This window comes from Apiospora kogelbergensis, assembly GCF_038363985.1.
Source record: "Apiospora kogelbergensis strain CBS 113332 chromosome Unknown utg000007l_segment0_segment0, whole genome shotgun sequence".
NCBI lineage: Eukaryota > Fungi > Ascomycota > Sordariomycetes > Amphisphaeriales > Apiosporaceae > Apiospora > Apiospora kogelbergensis.
In genome coordinates this window covers 4,425,217-4,444,315 of record NW_027117424.1, presented here as the reverse complement: position 1 = coordinate 4,444,315, position 19,099 = coordinate 4,425,217, and the positions used below count along the sequence as shown (strand labels likewise).

The 19,099-nt window shown below is 56.7% G+C and overlaps 10 protein-coding genes across 10 annotated transcripts; 9 read left to right on the top strand and 1 right to left on the bottom strand.

Moving 5' to 3' along the window:
* Nucleotides 1–597: 597 nt before the first annotated feature.
* On the top strand, nt 598–2,191 carry PG998_011891 (uncharacterized protein; the record flags this gene model as incomplete). The annotated part of the gene is made up of 4 exons (XM_066878707.1): nt 598–710; nt 784–853; nt 912–1,867; nt 1,954–2,191. The coding sequence occupies 4 exons, from the start codon at nt 598–600 to the stop codon at nt 2,189–2,191; spliced, it is 1,377 nt and encodes a 458-aa protein (XP_066727761.1).
* An 888-nt stretch (nt 2,192–3,079) lies between these two features.
* On the top strand, nt 3,080–3,664 carry PG998_011890 (uncharacterized protein; the record flags this gene model as incomplete). Its single annotated transcript, XM_066878706.1, has 2 exons — nt 3,080–3,219; nt 3,349–3,664. The coding sequence occupies 2 exons, from the start codon at nt 3,080–3,082 to the stop codon at nt 3,662–3,664; spliced, it is 456 nt and encodes a 151-aa protein (XP_066727760.1).
* Nucleotides 3,665–5,934: 2,270 nt separating this feature from the next.
* On the top strand, nt 5,935–7,781 carry PG998_011889 (TLC domain-containing protein; the record flags this gene model as incomplete). Its single annotated transcript, XM_066878705.1, has 4 exons — nt 5,935–6,211; nt 6,443–6,756; nt 6,819–7,106; nt 7,173–7,781. The coding sequence occupies 4 exons, from the start codon at nt 5,935–5,937 to the stop codon at nt 7,779–7,781; spliced, it is 1,488 nt and encodes a 495-aa protein (XP_066727759.1).
* Nucleotides 7,782–8,550: 769 nt separating this feature from the next.
* On the top strand, nt 8,551–9,138 carry PG998_011888 (uncharacterized protein; the record flags this gene model as incomplete). The annotated part of the gene is made up of 1 exon (XM_066878704.1): nt 8,551–9,138. The coding sequence occupies one exon, from the start codon at nt 8,551–8,553 to the stop codon at nt 9,136–9,138; it is 588 nt and encodes a 195-aa protein (XP_066727758.1).
* A 40-nt stretch (nt 9,139–9,178) lies between these two features.
* Nucleotides 9,179–10,387, top strand: PG998_011887 (uncharacterized protein; the record flags this gene model as incomplete). Its single annotated transcript, XM_066878703.1, has 1 exon — nt 9,179–10,387. One exon carries the CDS (start codon nt 9,179–9,181, stop codon nt 10,385–10,387), a length of 1,209 nt encoding a protein of 402 aa, XP_066727757.1.
* Nucleotides 10,388–10,833: 446 nt separating this feature from the next.
* Nucleotides 10,834–11,040, top strand: PG998_011886 (uncharacterized protein; the record flags this gene model as incomplete). Its single annotated transcript, XM_066878702.1, has 1 exon — nt 10,834–11,040. One exon carries the CDS (start codon nt 10,834–10,836, stop codon nt 11,038–11,040), a length of 207 nt encoding a protein of 68 aa, XP_066727756.1.
* Nucleotides 11,041–11,851: 811 nt separating this feature from the next.
* PG998_011885 (uncharacterized protein) lies at nt 11,852–12,871 on the top strand (the record flags this gene model as incomplete). Its single annotated transcript, XM_066878701.1, has 1 exon — nt 11,852–12,871. The coding sequence occupies one exon, from the start codon at nt 11,852–11,854 to the stop codon at nt 12,869–12,871; it is 1,020 nt and encodes a 339-aa protein (XP_066727755.1).
* A 425-nt stretch (nt 12,872–13,296) lies between these two features.
* PG998_011884 (glycoside hydrolase family 55 protein) lies at nt 13,297–13,879 on the top strand (the record flags this gene model as incomplete). The annotated part of the gene is made up of 2 exons (XM_066878700.1): nt 13,297–13,454; nt 13,573–13,879. Coding segments are annotated over 2 exons (465 nt in total), but the record flags the coding sequence as incomplete, so codon positions are not given.
* Nucleotides 13,880–14,060: 181 nt separating this feature from the next.
* PG998_011883 (uncharacterized protein) lies at nt 14,061–14,321 on the top strand (the record flags this gene model as incomplete). Its single annotated transcript, XM_066878699.1, has 1 exon — nt 14,061–14,321. The coding sequence occupies one exon, from the start codon at nt 14,061–14,063 to the stop codon at nt 14,319–14,321; it is 261 nt and encodes an 86-aa protein (XP_066727753.1).
* A 2,173-nt stretch (nt 14,322–16,494) lies between these two features.
* Nucleotides 16,495–18,387, bottom strand: PG998_011882 (uncharacterized protein; the record flags this gene model as incomplete). The annotated part of the gene is made up of 6 exons (XM_066878698.1): nt 16,495–16,647; nt 16,709–17,361; nt 17,411–17,504; nt 17,562–17,944; nt 18,012–18,167; nt 18,228–18,387. The coding sequence occupies 6 exons, from the start codon at nt 18,385–18,387 to the stop codon at nt 16,495–16,497; spliced, it is 1,599 nt and encodes a 532-aa protein (XP_066727752.1).
* Nucleotides 18,388–19,099: the final 712 nt, after the last annotated feature.

Sequence of the window (19,099 nt, the reverse complement as noted above, 5' to 3'; positions counted from 1 at the left end):
CAAGTTCGCAGATCGTGGCGATGAAGCTGGGAAGGTTGGTGGTAGTAATGCAGCTTTGCTTCAGAAGAATCAGAATGTCCAGTGGAATTTATATATAGGCACATGAGCCCAGTGAATACAAGTATTATTTAGAATATTCAATGTTGCCTTGAAGTGTTTTTGTCATATCGCTAGGTAGGAAGCAGTTTGGAGTGTACATACACTAATACTGACTCACGAAGAACAGGACGACACGTTGAATATAGAGGAAAATGGCTTGGTAGAGCGTGTATAAGGCGCTCCTGCTAAACAGTTGCGTCTGCTTATTCCCATAATGCATTTGAATACATAGATTCATGTCGATTTAGACACATAAGGGTAGCAGACCTGACGAGAAGGGTGTTTTTAGATTCAATTTTGCCTATAATATTCACTACAGACAGCCATCTATAAATAAGGGGGTTTTCCTGCTCCGAACCTCGAGAAAGAGAAACGATCTCACATCACTTCCACACAACACAGCTAAGGAGGAACATCCAAGCCGATCCGTCGTTGAACATGATGCTTCCACTCGCAATTTGGCTGCTTTGTCTGGCCTGTTCCCAAATCCATGGGGCCATGGCTATCTCGCATTCTCGCACAACGCCTGTTGCACCTATTGATGCCATCAACCCAACAGTAACGGGCCAAATCGGAATCAACCCCGTCGACATTTTGCCGCCCACATCTGTGTAAGTGGTTACTAAAAGATGAAGCTCCCTTGCCTGCGTACGATAATAGAAGAGGCCTAACGAGCTGAATCAGCGTTGCTCCCATCGGCACGGATACAGAGTACTTGACCGAAGTTGTGACGGACAATTTCACGGTGACCAAGGTATGTGTCGAAGGCTGGCTTCTCTTGTCGTTGTGTTACTAACGGGCGGCGATGGCAGTGGATTGCGGCCACGACCGACTTCGGCACGGCCACCATCAACATCACGAGCAACGGCCAGGTGCAGGCCACGACGATTCCCCAAGGCTTCAAGGTGACCAACACGTCGGCCGGCGTGCTGGAAATTGCCTTCAGCCCGTACGCCAAGACGTTCCTCGACGACATCCTGCCCAAGCTTCCTCCGTGCAACCCGCTGCTCCTCCGCAGCGAAGCGGCCGCCTCCGGCGCCACCGCCAACGTCCAGACGGAGCGGCGCCCCCAGATCCTGCAGCCACGCATGGACCCCGCCGTGGCGTGCACGCGGGTGCGCGCGTCGCGGTTCGCCCAGCTGGCGGCCGAGGACGAGGCCTTTGCGCGGCAGCTGGCCGACCTCAACGGGCAGGTGGTCCGGGTGACGGGCCACGACGCGGTGGCACTGGCCAACAACGGCGAGGCGATGGCGTTCGGCCTCGAGGAGGAGGCGCTCGCCGAGATCGTGGAGAAGGGTATGGCCATCAGCCCCGAGCTCACGTCGGGGATCGTCACCGTGGGCCTGGTGGCCCTCTTCGACATCATCGCGTCCGTCGCCTTCGCCTACAGCGTCTACCAGATCGCCGAGGGCATGTGGAAGCTCAAGGCCGACCCGCAGCCCCGGCCCATCTTCACGCCCACGCGCACCTACGACATGTCGACGGCGCCCTCGAGCGTCGTCACCCCGAGCCTGTGCCCGACGTCGCCGGTGCCGTGCGTCGGCGACATGTGCCAGGGCGGCGCCGACGCCCTCTGCACCAACGCGTGGCTGGACTGCCCCTGCGACGTCACTGGCATCACCATCAGCGATCCCGGGTTCTGGGGCGGCAGCTTGATGGGCATGTCCGGCCTGATCATGTCGTGGCATCCGCCGGCACCCAACTCACCCCAGTGCCTGGCCACTGGGGGCGACGATACCGTCACAATGGAAGACAGCCCCTGGAACGCGTACGTCGCCTTTTAACCCTCCCCCTCCTCCCTCTCTCTGATGCTACTGGTTTGATACCACTCGCTAATACGCCATGGCTACCTAGTACGTTCTCTGAGTTCTGTAATACCGTGGGTGCCCTGGACGCGAATGGCATCATCGAGGACTGGGACTACTGTGCAACGGCGGACGGCCAGCCCAACATCCACTTCCAGTTCGAATACAACGGCACCAACCCGGGGGATTGCAAGATCCAGTGCCACGATGCCTACGATGGCCTCCAGGAATCCTGTAAGTACTTCGGGCTTGGTTCCAATCGAGCTCTGGACCCAGGCAGCAGGTAAAAAGAAACAACAGGACTAACGGATGCTAGGCGCATACAACTCTCACACCAAATACAGGGAGGGATTTGTCGAGGTTTCTTGCGGCGCAGCGTTCTACACTGTGGAGCAATGCACTTAAAATGCCATCTCGGCGGTCTGATGGCATGGCGAAGAGCTTGTGCTTGGTTCCCGGAGGAGCAGAATGAGGGAAGCACGGTAGGGTTCTCAATGCATAGCCAGCTAGACCAGCAAGCGAAAACATGCCGGTACTTACCGTGCCTGGATGGTAGCAGTCAGTAAGCATAAATGCCATGTACCAATGCCTGACGTACATTATGGCAAGACGTGTTACACGTAAATCTACTACATCAACGGCCGCCCCTCGGATTTGCGACGCAACATATTGGCCCGGGAGAAGAAGAATAAGCTGTCGTTATTTTTAGCTCTCATGACAAATCCAACATATCGTATTTTATTGTCGTGGCCAGGCTAGTGTGCCCTGCCGTCCCCAGTATAAATGTATGGCCATGAGTAATCGCCAGTGCAAACCAGCTGCTCACCTTCCATGTCAGCCGCACATATCCCACCGGGCCGGATCAAGGTCTGGGAAAGTCGTGCGCCCAACCGTCAAATACGAGATGCGACATGCCACTTCACGTTGTCGCTCCTTGCCGATGTCGCAACAACAACCTCGCCACGTTGGCAGGTTATAGTGTGAGCGGCACGATGGAACAAGGAATGACTAAGGCCCATGAGCATGAAAGACAGCGACTGGGAGCTGAACAGGATGGCTATAAAAGGGTTGGATATCTGGGCGGTCGATAAGAACCTTGGAAGGAACACCATCGCAACATCTCCAGCAAAGCAACAACTTACTACTTCAACAGAAACGTCATCCAAACCGACACCATGAAGACCGCCACCGCCACCGCGCTCGCCTTCGTCTCCGCCATCTCCGGCGCGGCCATCGAGCCCCGTCAAACTCCCACGCCCGAGTTCGACGTTGGCGGCTTCGCGGCCAGCTGCCAGCCGCACAGCGTGCTCTGCTTGTAAGCCAGCCCAAGTCGCATCCCATCCACGCCGCTGCTCTCGCCTCGATCCCTCCCTCCCCAGAACAAGACAGAATGCGGGGTGTAGTATGGCTACTATTTACTAACCCACCACGCCAAAACCACCAGCTTCAGCTTGCGGGTAGCCACGACGACGACGCCGTTCGCGACCAGCTGCGGCGTCACGGTGCCGGGCCCGAACTCGCTGCCCGCGGTGGGGCTGACGGGGTGCGAGGACCCGCGGTTCAGCTGGGCGTTCGAGCCGCGCGACGGCGGCGCCCACGTCGTCACCGTCAACTGGGAGTGGACGCCGGGCTTCAACCAGACCGGGTCCCACCTCGTCCGGCCCGAGGACGTCGTGCTCGAGAGCCACGGCAGCGTCGCCACGGAGCGCTACGTCGGCCCCTCGTCCTTCGTCATCAAGCCCCTGCTGTCGATTCCTTGAAATGGGAAAGGAAATGAAATGAATGACCCCCGGCCAGGTAGGGGAGGGGAGGGGTCGCGCCGAAGCTGCCGAGGCTGGGCCGTCGGGGCTGCCGGGGGAGTTTGGGACACAGAAAAAGGAGACTTGTGATTTGGGAGGGGCAGGCATCAGAGGGGACGGAAGGATAGGAGCCAAAATCTTGACAGGTCATGGTAATTGAATCCCATTCACCCCAACGCTACATAGCTTCCAAGATTCTTTCCGCATCGATTGCGACATGCGTGGCTTGCGACTAAAGCACCTACCGTACATGATGGCAGCCTCACCGCCTTTGTTGATGCATAGAAGGAATGCGCCATGCATGTTGGACAGCGGCCTGAGACCAGATCATCTTCCTCTCCAAGACGAATGCGCGACGACAGTGTATCGGCTCCGGTCTCGGTTTCAGACTCGGCAGTCATAGATTACGGTGCACGCAAACTACCGGTAGCTAGCCAGGTTTCTGGGCCACAAAAGGGGTAACGGAGGTAGAAAGAGGATGCTTGATGAGTTCTGGCCTCAATGGAAGGAAGTTGACGCAGATCGAAAGACCACGTGCGACTGAAACAGATGGAAAACTTTCCGGTGCTCTGGCAGGCAAACATGGGGAAACCTTAAGGAGAGTTGAAACCTTGCAACTCGTCCCTTCGATTCCCGACGTCGAGGGTTTGTTTGTTTACTCATCACGTGCTGACGGCGGACAAGCGCATGTCCGGATGGCAAAGTATGAGATGGAGTGTACAGAGAGTCTCCTTTCCTGGCAATGGAGGGGGGACCCTGTCCTGTCGGGTGCCTTAATTGCTAGCCCCGAAGCCCTGCTAGCCTCGACGACAAGTTTTTGGATTTTTAGGGGAAGGGGGAAATGGGAATGGGAAGTCCCCTCCCAGAAGTCCCCTGTCGGCAATGCATCCCCCTCCTTTCCACTCGCTCGTCTGTTCAGGGCGGAGATTACGCGATGGCCCGGCAGCACCTCATTTTAAGCATACACAAACACACACATGGGACAGATTTGGTTATGTTGGGCCATGGTCATGGGCATTGGCATTGGGCCATCGTCATGAGGCGAATGCAATTGGGTTGCACACAATCAATCTATTTTGAATGTTCAACGTATTATCCCCCGCGCTCACCGCCCTCTTACCTGTAACTGTAACCTGTGCTACTGTCACAACCGGCCGCTAGCTGGGCACCTCGCGGGCGAATCAGGGAAGCAGGAAAGGGTGCTTGGGTTGCAAGCGAATTGCCGTTTCCAGCCTCTCTTGCTCGGTCTTGTGCCCATCCAGCCAGTAGCCAGTAGCAGCAGCAGCAGCCAGCCCTCTTTTTTTTTACTCTGCATTTTTTTATTTTTTTGCCGTACATAGCAAATACGTACTGTCACTCTACCCACTACCCACTACCCACTACCCTCGAGCCTATGGGGTGGCCTGGGCTTGGCGGCTGGCTCTCCCATGCACGTCTCCACCTTGGCGATTCAACGATTTGCGCTGCTACAGTGGCCTGAGTGTTTCTGCTGAGTGGCCTGGCTGCCCTGGCTTTCCTGGCTGCAGATGGACACAAGCAGCAAGAAGAGGAGGCGACAACACGACGGTGACAGCGCCGACAGACAGACAGGCAATTGATTGACGCTTTGGAATTGGTCCCCTCTCTCTCGTCCAGGTTTCTTCGGCTCCTTTTGTCGATCTTTGCGCCCCAAGGCCCCCTCTGCCCATTGGCCTTTGGGCCTTGCATTTTGCCAGAATCCAGAATCCAGGATTCGGAATTCAGAATTCAGAGTCAGACCTCGGATTGAATAACCACCACAACCACAACACAACCGTCAACGCAACCATCCGGCGAGCTGCGACAACCCCCTACAAGCCTCCCTGTCCTGTCCACCAAAACCGCGATTCCATTCGAGAACGGGTGGCCTCCACTCCCTCCCCTGCTACATACACTACCACGGCGAGTAGTGCTATTTTACTTGACCTACCCTTGCCGGACGAAGAGCCCTCGTTTTTCTCAAGCCTTGCATTTGCGACATCGCCAACCACCACTACCACTCCCACCACCACCCAATTCTTGCTGGCCGGCGCTGTCTGCAGATGATATGATCTCGTCGACCCTCAATTAGCCCCGTTCCTCTCTTCCTTTACGACCAGCCAGCACGTCTCTCAACATTCGTTACTGAGTATCTCTCGGCCGCCCGCTCGCCCACTGCTCCATCCCGCCCGCCCGACTCGCCGACCGCTCGGCCGCCCATTCACACCACCACCATGGCCGACCCGACCGAGCCCGTTGCCGTCGTCGCCCAAGATGCGCCCCCAAAGTCCTTGCACATCGAGACCGCCCTCGAACAGAACATAGAGAAGCCCAAGCCTTCGCCCGCCCTCATGTCCCCCAGGCCGGGAATGCCCCAATCGCGAAAATCCGGCATGAACGGTCCGCTCTACATGCAGACGGCCAACAACAAAGTCATTATTCGGAGAATCAAGAGGAAAGGAGACGGTCCCATGAAGAATCTCGCCCGTTGGCTGCTGGATAACCAGACAGGTACGTTGTTTTCTTCTATGAAAAGAAGAGAGAGGGAGCTACCCCACCCCTCTCTGTCTCTCCCCAAGGGGATAGCTTTCTCTCCAGCTTCGGCTACTGCAGCCTCGAGCACCATCGACAGGCTTGGTGCCGTGTCGTACAGCAGTAGCCCGTTGCTCCGATCTTACCTCGCGCTCAGATCAGACCCGTCGCAAAACGAGACATTGGGCTAACACAAACTCTCCCACGCAGGCTTCTCCTTCAACATCATCGCCCTCCTGTTCCTTACCCATTTCTGCATGCCCAAGGCCCGCGCTTTCACCTCCAAGTTCTTCACCATTTCTCACTACAACGACAAGACGGGCCGCTACGCAATCGGCGAACATGACTACTACTTCATCGTTTTCTGCATGGTCCTGTTCACCGGCCTCCGCGCCGGCGTCATGGAACACGTGCTGGCGCCCTTGGCCAAACTGTGGGGGATCTCCAAGAAGAAGGAAATCACCAGATTCTCCGAGCAGGCCTGGCTGCTGGTTTACTACTTCGTCTTCTGGCCCCTGGGCTGGGTAAGTCCAAAATCTTCATCCCCCGCGTCTCGAATGGAAGCCTTGCTAATACGGCAATATAGTACATCTACTCTACCTCGCCCTACTACCTCAACATGCAGGAGCTGTTCACCAACTGGCCCATCCGTGAGCTGAGCGGCGTTTCCAAGGCCTACTTCCTGGCACAGTGGGCCTTCTGGCTGCAGCAAGTCTTGGTCATCAACATCGAGGAGCGCCGAAAGGACCACTGGCAGATGCTGACCCACCACTTCGTCACCATCGCCCTCATCTCGTGCGCCTACTATTACCACCAAACTCGAATCGGCAACCTGATCCTCGTCCTGATGGACTTGGTGGACATCTTCCTGCCGGTAAGCCATGTTCCCCTCCCTTCTGGTTATGCTTCGCACCGCATACTGACAAGACAAAACCAACAGCTCGCCAAGTGCTTCAAGTATTTGGGCTTCACCACCACACCCGACGTCTTGTTCGGCGTCTTCATGGTGACTTGGTTCTTCACGCGCCACGTCTTCTACGGCATGGCCTGCTGGAGTGTCTACAGCGATCTCCCCAAGCAGATCCCCATCCCCTGCTTCCAGGGCACCGACGACAACCTGATCGGGCCGTTCCAAGCACCGGAAGGGTGGTCGCATCTCCTCGAGCCCTTCCGCAACCCGTCGGGCATTGTCTGCTTCACCGACAACATCCGGTGGGGCTTCCTGGGATGCCTGTTGTTCCTCCAGGTCATTACCATCGCTTGGTTCATCACCATCATCCAGGTCGCGATCCGCGTGCTCAAGGGCGGCGCCGCCGACGACGTCCGAAGCGACGGCGAGGAGGAGGAGGAAGAGGAGGAGGAGGAGTACGAGTACGAGGAGGCCCAGCCCCTCGAAGAAGAAGTGGGCGTCGAGGCCATCGACCTCAAGAACTGGGAGCGTCGGACGGGCGTGAAGCGCGCCTCGTCGTCGTCGGGCGTCAGCTTACCGGGACACAGCGACCGGAAGGAGCTGCTCGGCCGCATCGGATGCGAGAAGCAAGTGGAATAAGGCTTTAATTTTCTTCGGCTCTCCAACGCCACCCACTCATGATGGGACAGATTCAGCAGCCCGATGCGACTCGTCAGCTGCGGGGGAGAGAGGGTTTCTGTCCCTCGGCGACGCTCTCCAGCCTACTTCATGGTTGCCCAGAAGGGAGGACCTCGAAACTTGGAGTATTAAGCTTCTCAGCAGTGAAAAGATAAAAAGTCTATGTGCGGCAATTTTCCAAGTTGGTCGGTCAGTCTTTTTAGTTGACTGGGGTACAACTGGGCATCAGCACCTGGCGTGCGTGCGAGGGCAACCAAAAGAAGCACTGTTGGTCCATCCATCGGTCGGTGCGGTATATAGATTTCGGAATTCAGTATCATACCCCTTTTTGAGTGAACCTTGTCCAAGCTGGGTTCCGTCTTACACACTCTGGTTGGTGATGTCTTTCGCGTCAGCTGCGCCCTTGAACCACTTATTAGGAAAAGTATGAGACGCCGGCTTGTTGGCTGAGGCCTCGACAAGATGCTCGTTGCCCTGTGTGCATGCAAAGTCTCTCGTTTGCACGCCACTAATCATGGATAGCTCGCAGGAAACCAACTCGGAGATGGCATGTATTCTGCTCACCGACTGAGAAAGGTAAAATGGCTTGACAAATGTCTGAAAACCACGCATTCTCAATTCATCCAGCTCAATAAGAATTTGACCTCAACAATTCCCCCGTTATTTTTTCTTCTGTCCTCTTTCCCTAGTTGCAGCATCGGTCCTTCGTCCAGGGACCACCTCTTGCATCATGGAGGGAAGAGCATTTCAACCCCAGTCGCGGCCCGGCTGGTTCGCCAAATTGAACCCCTTTAACAACGAGGCGGCAGAGATGGCGAACCGGCTTGAGGAAGCCGAGCGCCAGGCCGCCATCTACGAGCGCCAGGCCATCCTCCACGAGCGGGAGGCCGCCCTCTACAACCGTGAGGCCGCCAAGTACGCGGAGGAGGCCGCCACCTACGCGCGGAAGGCCGCCCTCTACGAGCGGGAGTACCTGGACCAGCACGACGTCCTGCGCCGGCTCCTCGCCGACCTCGCCCGGCGGAGCGTCCACGTCGTCGGGACCCGACCGGACGCGGCGGTCGCGTCGTGGCCGCGCAAGTTCCGGGACCTGAAGCTCGAGGCCAACCGCGCCGTCGAGCGCCGGCAGCAGATGTGCATCGCCATGGTCGTCGCCTGCCGGGAGAACGGCGTCCTCCTCCAGGGGCGGCGCGAGGTCGACTACGCCAAGCGCCGCTTCCGGATCCCGGAGGGCGACGACGACGACGACGACGACGACGATGATGACGATGATAATGATGATGATGATGGGACCCCCGGTCGGCAGATTTGTGGCTGACGACGCCGACAAGACGGACGAGCAGAAGTTCGAGTTCAAGATGGCCTATGACGTCCGCACGCCCGCCCACGAGGAGCGCGTCGCCAAGCTGGACCGCGAGGTCTTCGACCTGCGCCTCGAGATCGGCGATTGGCTTCTGCAGAACAACAGTTTGAGCAGCGAACGGGACGGCCTGGCGCGGGAGGTCACGCGCCTGCAAGCCGCCAACGACACGCTCCAAGAGGCCCTGGCCACCCAAAGCGACGACGCCAAGACGACCATCGAGGCGCTCGGCGACGAGCTGGCCGCCGAGCGGCGCGACGTCGACAAGGTCCGCAGGGAGGCGGCCCACGACACGCGCCACCTGCCGGTCCTCCGCGCCGCGCACGCCAAGCTCTGGGCCGACGCGGCGCTGGAGCGGGCGACGCTGCAGGCCGCCGTCCGGACCCGCGACGCCGTCGCCGACGGCCTGCGCCGCGAGCTGGGCCAGGCGGGCGCGGCCTACGCCGCCGTCGCGCACGACAACGCCGCCTGGCGCCGGCGGCTCGCGCACGTCGAGGCGGAGCGGCAGGCGCTGGCCGCGGCGCGCGACCGGGACTTGGCCTACGTCGAGGACCGGGCCACCCGCGAGGTCGAGGTCCGGGACAACCTGATCCACAGGATGGGCCAGGAATACCAGGAGCTGCGCCAGGAAGCACGGGCGTCCTCGGCGGAGGTGACGGCGCTGCGGGCGGAGCTGGGGGAGGCGCGGCTCAAGGTAAAGGCCCAGACGGCCCAGCTGGAGGAACAGCCCAAGGAACAGCCGGAAGTCTACTTCGTCAACAGTTACGATGGCACGCTTGTCCTCGCGTCCAAGGGAAAGCTGAAACGGCTTCCCCAAGGCCCTTTTGCTGCTGCATGTGATTGGGCCTCGGCCGAGGTCGATGAGAACGAGGGCTGCGGCGAAGAGATCTACGCCGTCAACAGCTACGACGGCACGCCTATCGTCGTGTTGAAGGGGCAGCAGAATCAGCTTTTGGAACGCCCTTCGGTTGCTGCCTGTCCTTGGGCCTCGGCCAATGACGTCGAGGACTACGACGACATGTCTGACCTCGTGCCAGCGGGGGGGATTGCAGAGGAGGAGTTTCACTCCGACTCGGAAGAGTACGAGGTGGAGTCCTTCTATTTCGCGGGGGGTGATGACGGCGAGTTCTTCGTGGAAATCCCCCGGCCGGACACTCCCTACCCGCCCGAGGTTTCGGAGTCTCCGATCCCGACTAAACGTGGTTGATGGCCGTCGCTTTTGGGGGGTGATGTTGCTGATGCTGCCAGTATCCTTTACCCATCCACATTCATAGTTAATAAATTGCATATCATTTCTTACCACCTCCCAGGCCGTATCAAGTGAGCTTAGCCACATTAAACGAAAACAGGAAACAACAACCCGTGCCTACTAGGAGGGAAACGAACAATGTCCCGCAGTTATTCCACCTCATTATCCTGCACCTAGTTTTTTACTTGTTCTTTTGTCTCTCGGTTCGATGTCAAGCTGTTAACCCAACAGAAACATCCTACAATTCACCTCAACAAAAACAATATCCTTTTCCCATCATCCTCGCACCTATCATTCGCAACATGCCCAAATCCCTCCGAAGAAAGCTTTCTTTCTTTCTTTCGTTTTCCGTTCAATGCCAAACCCTCAACCCAACAATCAGAAGAAAACTGTCTTGTCTCATCATGGGTGCCGAACCCGAAGAGAAGCAGCAAGATTGGATCGAGGTGGAAATGCCGCAGGTGAGGAACTTCCAGGAGGCCATCACGCCCGACGACAAAAATGATGTCGGCGCCCTGGTGGCCATGTTGTCGACGGCGGATTTCTGCAAGGTCCGCCAGTGGCAGGAGGACCGAATCAAGTTCCCGATAGGCTGCCTCAACGACGTCTAGTACGCGTGGCAGCCCAAGGAGATCGGTTGCCGCCCCGATTTCATGATCCGCGACGGCATACATCCGTACGTGTGGCATCGCCCGACCGTCGTCCGCGTCCAGAGGTGCTTCCAAGACAACCGGCCGTACGACGACGCCGACGGGATCACGTGCTTCAACTTGGGCACCATCTGGTGCACACGCCCCGGTGACCGTCTGGAGCCGCCACGTGCCCCCGTCTCGAGGACGACCCTGCAAAGGAATTGGAAGGAGACCAACTACAGGCTAGTGGTAGAGATGGACTCAAACGGGGATGGGAAAGCCAGGGGCCGCCCTAACGGAGCTGTTTGGGTCGTCAACGACTCGAGTTATGAACCGAAAAGTGTGAAGCGTGGGCGGAAAACACAGCTCGAAAAGGTGCTACTTGCACGTATCACCGATTCGTTATCGGACCTGGTCGATTGTAAGAAGCTGGGGACATGGCCAAAATTCGTGGAGGCAGAGGCGGACCATCTGCATTACTATCCGTGCTACCAAAGAGAAGCTGGGGGCCCATCGAATGGAAGCACGCTGTCGATGACGACTGTTACTGAAGATGGATGTTAGGTATTTCCAGATTCTACCCGTCTTTGATTTACCCCATATTCTGTCAATTCTTTATCCACCTGCAATCCACTAGCGGGGTACCTTTTCGACCCGGTTATATTCGGGCCGTTTCTACTATATATATAATTACATACCCTCCCGGACTGCATTCAAGCTGCTTCCTCTCAACTGATTCTATTTACCCAGCCACCTTCCATCGTACCCGTTATCCATAGCACACATCACCATGGCGGCATTCCCATCATACCACGAACGCGCCGAGACGGACCAGCCCGCACGTCTCACCCCCGAGGCGCAACGGCTCTATTGGGCGCTGCAGGAGCCTCTAGCCGACGCCGTGACCGTGATGCGGCCGGACTGGCGCCAGACGGGCCACACCGAACGCGAGCCCTACGTCGTCCGAGAAGGAGGGCCAAGCACGCCGACCGACGGTTTGCATGCCATCGCGGCGGCGCCGCTGACAGAGCCCAAGATCGGCGCCATCACCGTCCAGGTCTCGGCGCTGGACGTGTGGGAGGAGCGCTGGTGCGAGCGGCACGAGGACGACCTGAGCACCGACCAGGTCCGCGGGCCGCCGCCGCCCGGCTACGAGCCCAGCAACCCGGAGCGCTTCTGGGGCCGCAGCGACGCGGACAAGATCCTCCTGCTGCGCTGCTGCGGCGAGGACCGGCCCACGCGGCGCCCGAAACTGACCGTCGTGCCGTCGGACCCGGCCGCGGGCTTCGTCACCGTCCACGACTACGTGTCGGCGGTGCACCCCTGGCTGGTGGGCCTGCGCGACACCATCGTCCGGGCCGACAACGTAGACCACGCGAACCCGCCCGGGCACTACGACAGGGTCATGGTCCGGCACGTGGGGCCGGCCTACATTTTCACCGACGACGAGAGCCATTACGACAGCTCGATCCGGATGCGCATGGACAGCCAGGCGCCCGAGTCGCACCTGTCGCAGCTGGTGGCCAAGGCCGAGGCGGGCGACCTCGACGCCGCGCAGGACGCCATCATCTTCGCCCTGTTCCAGGCGAGGGACCCGGGCCTCAGCCCGCAGGTCCTCCAGGCGCTCCAGGACCGCGACGACCGGGTCGAGGAGGAGGAGATGGAGCGGCAGGTCCAGCACGACCTGGCGCTGTGGAAGCGGTCCAACCCCGACGCGACCCCCGCCGAGGTCGAAGTCGAGGCCGCGCATTTCAGGGCGCCCTACATGGCCAGTCGGGAAGAGCGGCGACGAGAGGAAGGGCAAAGTTGAGCGAGCGGTGGTCGGTTGAGTAAATTGGCTATCAAGAAAGACGACCTATTTTCAAATTAGTTTACTATGGGCCTACGACTGTATTGGATGGCGTAATTCAAGTTTCGTCCTAATCAGGTAGATTTTACCACCTTGAGCACGATCCCCCACGGCTTCGCACCACTACTGTAATAACGGAGCGTGTTGTAAGCAGAGTTGATGGTTTGGTAATCAGTCTGCCTCAGCTGTCAACCCCAAAGACCCCTGCTTTATGTCTTTACGAGCGCTGGGTAAGTGAAATGAGATATCGAAGACATTTGCAGGCCAGGTCTCCTAAGTTAAATCTGTGGTACCGTCTGGTCTTGTCGTATCTTAGCTTCGTCGAGTCTGCAGCGAAATCTATTGCGGCTTTTGCTTGACAATAACATGTACTGGCAGGGGAATAGGACTCCACGAGCACGAAGCTGGGATCGGACGAGTGTCCAGCCTTGACTTCGGTTATGCCCCAGGGCTGCAACGCTGGCAGTCTCATGATGCATATTACCGAAGGTGCAGCGGGATACTTTGAGAATATGTGGTTGTGGATTGCCGACCACATGACAGAGTATGTGAACCCCTGACCACATAATTACTATTGGTGATCAAGACGCTAACCCTCGCTCCCCCCTTTTGCCAGCGACCCTCTTCTGGATGACCATGGCCTCTATCTTTGTTGCACGCAGTCTTCTTATCGAGAGTACTAACCCGGTCTGGCCGTACGGGACAGCGTCCGAGCATGCCTTCTTCTACCAGTACAACATCTACAACGCCCGCAACATCTTCGCCGGCCTGTTGCAAACCGAGTCGCCGTACATCCAGCCAACACCACCTCCGCCAGCACCATTCAAAGGCGTGTTGGGAAAACTCCCTGGCGATCCCGATTACACCTGCACGGCCGGAGATGAGTTCAATGGCTGTGATGAATCGTGGTCCATCAACATACGCAGATCAGCCAACATCTTCGTTGTCGGAGCGGGCCTGTACACATGATTTTCTACCTATTCGCAGTCTTGCATCGACCTATACTGGATCGATCCCAAGATCTGGGACATGGAGCAGCCGGCCTTCACCTGCGCGCCTCCGTGTCGGGTCAAGATCCCGCCATGGACCAAAGCCACCGCGACCATCGACTATCCAATAATAACCGTCACTCAGGGGGCGGACCCGAGTTATGTATTCGCCCCACCCGTCGTGGTCTCGAAATGGTTCTTCGAAGACGCGACTTTGGAGGCGGGGGCCGACGCCCTTCAACGACAACCTCGAAGTCGTGCTCGAGTTCCAGCAGTTCGACGGATGCGAGTGGGACTTCAGCTTCGACCGGTATCTGATGATCCCCGTCGACAGCTGCGACTGCAATGGCGTCAATGGGAAGCACGGCGGGACTGTAGAAAACAACTGCTACATGTGGAGGATCGATCCTAACAGTGCATGATAAACATTGGTTAACGTATACTCAAAGTAATAATATCCCTTATACATAATTCATAGCTTTCACATTTTGCTGCCCATGTAATAATAAGCTATGAACGGCACTGCGCGGCTCAAGTAGTGAAAAATCCTCGAAAACAGTTCTCAGATTCTGTTTCCCACCTCAAGCTTCATGTACTACATTGGTGCCCCCATCGCGATTCGGCGCCCCTGCTTCCATCTCATGTATTGGATACTGGCTATCACCCTGTATCTCCCAATCTAGCCGTGATCCCGCCAGCTCCGGCTTCTTCGACCTCCCATCTATCTCAAGCCTTTCCTTGCCGTCTATCTCTTGCGTCCTCTCCGTGGCCGGGGCAGTGCCATTTGGCGCCCGTTGTCGCCGTCTCCGTTTCCACCAGTAGCCCAGCAAACATAGTATCGCCACGACTGCTATACCGCCGGCGATTGGTCCTGCTACCCACGCCATACTTCGTCTCGTCTCTGGGGAAGGAGGCACTGGAATCGATGACCCCGATGGCTGGGCTGTCGCTAGTGAAGTGGCCGATAGGTATCGAGTTAGCCAGGCAGCGTAGCAGTCAAAGGGCCAAGAAAACCCCTTGAGTAGGAGGATCTGCTTACATGGAGTACTTTGACTAGTGGTATTGCCGGTACTAGTACTGTCGGTAGCGGGGATAGAAGGCAACGAAAAGTACGTGGCAGTGATGGTCCAGGTTGTTGACCGTCCATCACCCAGCGTGGCGGGGGTGCCAAAGATAGTAATGAAAGGCACAGGGGCGTACGACGTGTATACGGCCTGCTGTGTCAGTACAGTGCCATGGCCACCGAGTTCAGTGGATATTACTATAGTGGTAGTAATCAGGCGAGTGGGAGGAGCTGTCGTAATATCGATGACTGACGTGGCCGAAATTGGAGGCGCGGAAGCATTGCAATAATTAACGAATGGTGCCAAAGGCGTCGAGCTAATATTGGTACCATGCTGTTGCAAACATGTACTGCATGACGCCAGGGCAAGTTGGAACGTGGAACCTGATTCACATATTGCTTTCCCCCTCCCATATTTCTGGACTTCGAGATAAGCATCGTCTGGCAAAATGTGTTTCAGTAATCATTCATGAGAAGTTGAGCGTGATTCGCAATGATTGTCGTGCTTACTGCAACCTGCATAGCACTCGGCGGGAATGGTCCCTTGTCCCACATCTTGTGATGACGACATAAAATCTGAATGTGTTAAGGCATATAAGTAGATTTGACGTTGATATTGTGATTTTGAATTAATTCGAAAGGAGAGAGATACCAAGGAAGAAAGGGACAGAAGAACGAAGATAAGAAAAAAAACCACTGTCCTCTGGCCCCTCTCCCTCCGGTTCGTCGGTTGTATCACAAATGCATGCATATTGGGGGTCGCAATATTGAAGCAGGCTGTGAGAAGTTCGTGTGTGATTGGGCTGTTTCGGTGCAAACAGCCGGGTAAATCTAGGATCGACAGCAACATCACCCCAAGATATCAAGAACTTAAGGCGAATAGCAGATAACTGACAGTGTTGTAAATTACAGATAACGTCAGCCCAGGGTGTACATCGTGCAAACTGTCACCAGTCGACGGTAATGGTGTGTTGGAGAAAAGGGGTTCGTCAGCCAATGATATCTCTGCAGATTAGTGTACACTACTTAGAGTATTCAAACACGATTTTCTCCATCAAAAATAACCAATTGGGGCTGTAACTCAGTGGTAGAGTGTACGCTTTGCATTTAGCAAACCACGTGTGATTGCGTAAAGCCCAGGGTTCGATCCCCTGCTGCTCCAGCAGTATTTCCTGCAATTGCTTTTTGCTTTTTGCCTGCCATGCATGCATGCATGTTCTTATTCGAGATGGCGCACCATTTTCTCGTTTGAGTTCTACCCTTTTCGCGACAGCCAGATAGATTGCTGTTCGGATATTGGCGAGACTGGACTCGTGTATTCGAGGAATGCTCTCACATCGGAGGCCACAATGAATCAATCAGCTTGACATTGCCGGGGTATCTATTCTACACATCTGCTCTTGGTTTGTACACAACACTCCGACCATTGCCAGCAAAGAAGTAAGCTGGTGGGTTTGAACAAATGGGCTCGCCAAATCGCCATTATCCTGCCGTCACGCCCCCTCGCCCCGTTTCCCTCACCTACCACCTCCTCACTTGCCACCGCCTCCGGCCGGTTTCCGGTTCATGAGGTTGCCAAAGAACTGGGCCAGCCGCTCCGTGTCGGGCTTGGTGTCGGGCTGCTCCTGCTGTTCCACCTCGTCGATGATGCTGGGCTCAGGAGACTGGCCATATGCTTGTCGGTCCTGCGTCAATTGTTAGCCGAAGTCTTCCGTGATGTAAACGCAACGGGGCAAAGAAACATACCTTAAGCCTCTGCACCATGTCGTCAGCGTCCACCTGGATACCTCCCATATTGAACTGCACCGGCCCGATATGATCGCTGATGATCTCGTCCGAGCCCCCGATCTGCGAGTAGTCCTTGCCCGTCCGCTCGTCCACCTTCTTCTCGGCTTCGAGCTTGGGCAGCTGCTGCGCCAAGAACTTCTGCGTGTCGGCCATTTCCACCTCGAGCCTGGACGTGGCCTGCTGGCCCTGGGCGAGCTGGAGCGCATCCAGGCTGGTGTCTTGGACTTGCTCTTCGTACAAAACCACGGCGGAGCCTTCCGGTTCCGGCACGGCCTCGGGGGTGACGTGCCCATTGGCCATATCGCTGTATTCCTCTTCCTCGTTTTCTCCCGTGCCGCCGTTTACCCCGTTGGTTGCGGGTGGCTGAGAAAGATCGTGGTCGAGATCAATGCCCCATCCGATACTAACGGCATCGGTATCGAACCCTTCCCGCAGAATACGGATCTTGCTCCAGGAGTCCCAGTTGGGCGGCACGACAATCTTGTCTCGGTCGATGACGTTGTGCTTGATCGGTTGTCGTTTGAGCAAGGAGTGAATCCCCAAGCTGGCGTGGACAAGAGTCTGGAGCGGCGATGCCATGGTGGGCGAGGTGTAGATCAGAGAAGAGCCATCTGGTTTGTGTCAGCAACTTGAAAGCCTTGGTACTGAAGAAAGACTTACGCTTGAGGAGGACTGTGCGGAGATATTGAAGCACCAGGTCGAACTTCTCTTCTCTCCAGCCCTGGGTCTTCTCCAAGTAATCTATCCTTTCGGCCTAGTATCTGGTTGTTAGCAAACGCCTCGCAGGAAAGGCAGATAGTGGGCAACATACACCCTGGCACACCACACAGAGGGGCAAGCCCAGACCGTCTTCCCATTCACCCGGGCCAAGAGGCAAAGCAATGTCGCCCTCGGCCGGGACGGCTCCAGTGCCATCGAGGTTGACCGTGGTGCCGCCTCGCCCCCGATCCTTCCAGCCGATCATGACCTCCTCCATGGCGTCCTTGCAGTCGAGGCTGAGCGACCCGATGACCTTGCGGATCAGCAACACCCACTCCCGCAGCTGCCGCATCCATAACCACGGCTGTGACCAGTCCAGAAGTATTACTATTAAGGTGTTGGGTATCGTTTGCGGCGTGAGCAGGGGCTTGACGAGAGACGTGAAGGAGGGCGAGGGGTTGGAGAGGAGGTACAGCGACACGCGGGCGAGGACATCTGTAGCATCACCAGGTTAGCAAACGGGCCACCAACGTAGTCGGCAATCCTTCCAGTGCAAGCTCACCGTCCTGATCGGCATCCATCACATCGTAGTACGTGTACCCCAGGGCGAAGCTGTTAGCAATGGGCGGGATCTTGTGGGCTTGCCGGTCGCCATTGCGGCGCGTGTCGTTGTTCGCGAGCGCCTCGATGTAGTCTCGCTGGGATTCTACGGTGCCGCCTGTGCATCAAGGCTGTCAGTGGGAAGCGAAAGTTGCAGAGAGAAGGCAGGCTGTCGTACCGAGGACCAGCATGTTCTTCTCTGGTAAGCGCCGGCCGCTGGCGACATTGTCGAGCATGGAGCTCCACATGTCCCTCTTGGGCTCTCCATTCTTGCCGTCGGAGCCTGAGCCGACCGAGGTGGAGGTGTAGGTGGAAAAGCGATTCGTGTTTGCCGTCATGTTGGCCGTTGACCAGACGGCTGCATCGGTATTGAGGTGATCGTGGGCGGTGGATATGCGACTGGTCGGAGCGCGGGCGTCGAGACTCAGGAAACGCGGTCGTCGGGTGGAGGAGATGGAACAAAGTTGCCCGTCCGGAATGGTTACAGTCCAGTTGGAATTAACTGGTGGGGCGGGGAGATCAAAGCATCGAATGGCCAAAGAAGCGGAGAGATCATTTATTTTGTTGTACAAGTTTGGCACTATCGTGATGTGATACTGACCGACCCCAAACCCAAGACGGCTTTCATTATTTGTTCGACTCAGTTTTGCCAGGGGGTGGTGGAAGAACTGCTGCACGCCTGCAACCTTTTTTGGGGACCCCTGGCTGCCTGTGTTTGACACCGAATGTACCAAAGCTCCAGGTACATGAGCCACCTAACGTGCCAATAAATGCAATCTCTCCAAGCTTTTGGCGGGGCTCGGTTGCAGCACACCAGCCGCTGATCCCTGCGACACGAGCCACATCCGGGGACGTCACTGTGCTGCAACAGGACTGCTACTAATCTTCAGCCTTGCGACAGCCTCCAAAATATTATTTCTTGCCATTCTGCCATCGCCAATTCAAATCACAACATATCCCTGCTCTCTTCGCTTTTTTTTTTTTCTCTTTCTCTTTTCTTTTCTTTTCTTTCTAGCCCAAGTAGTACCTGGAAATGGTGTCGCCCGTCTG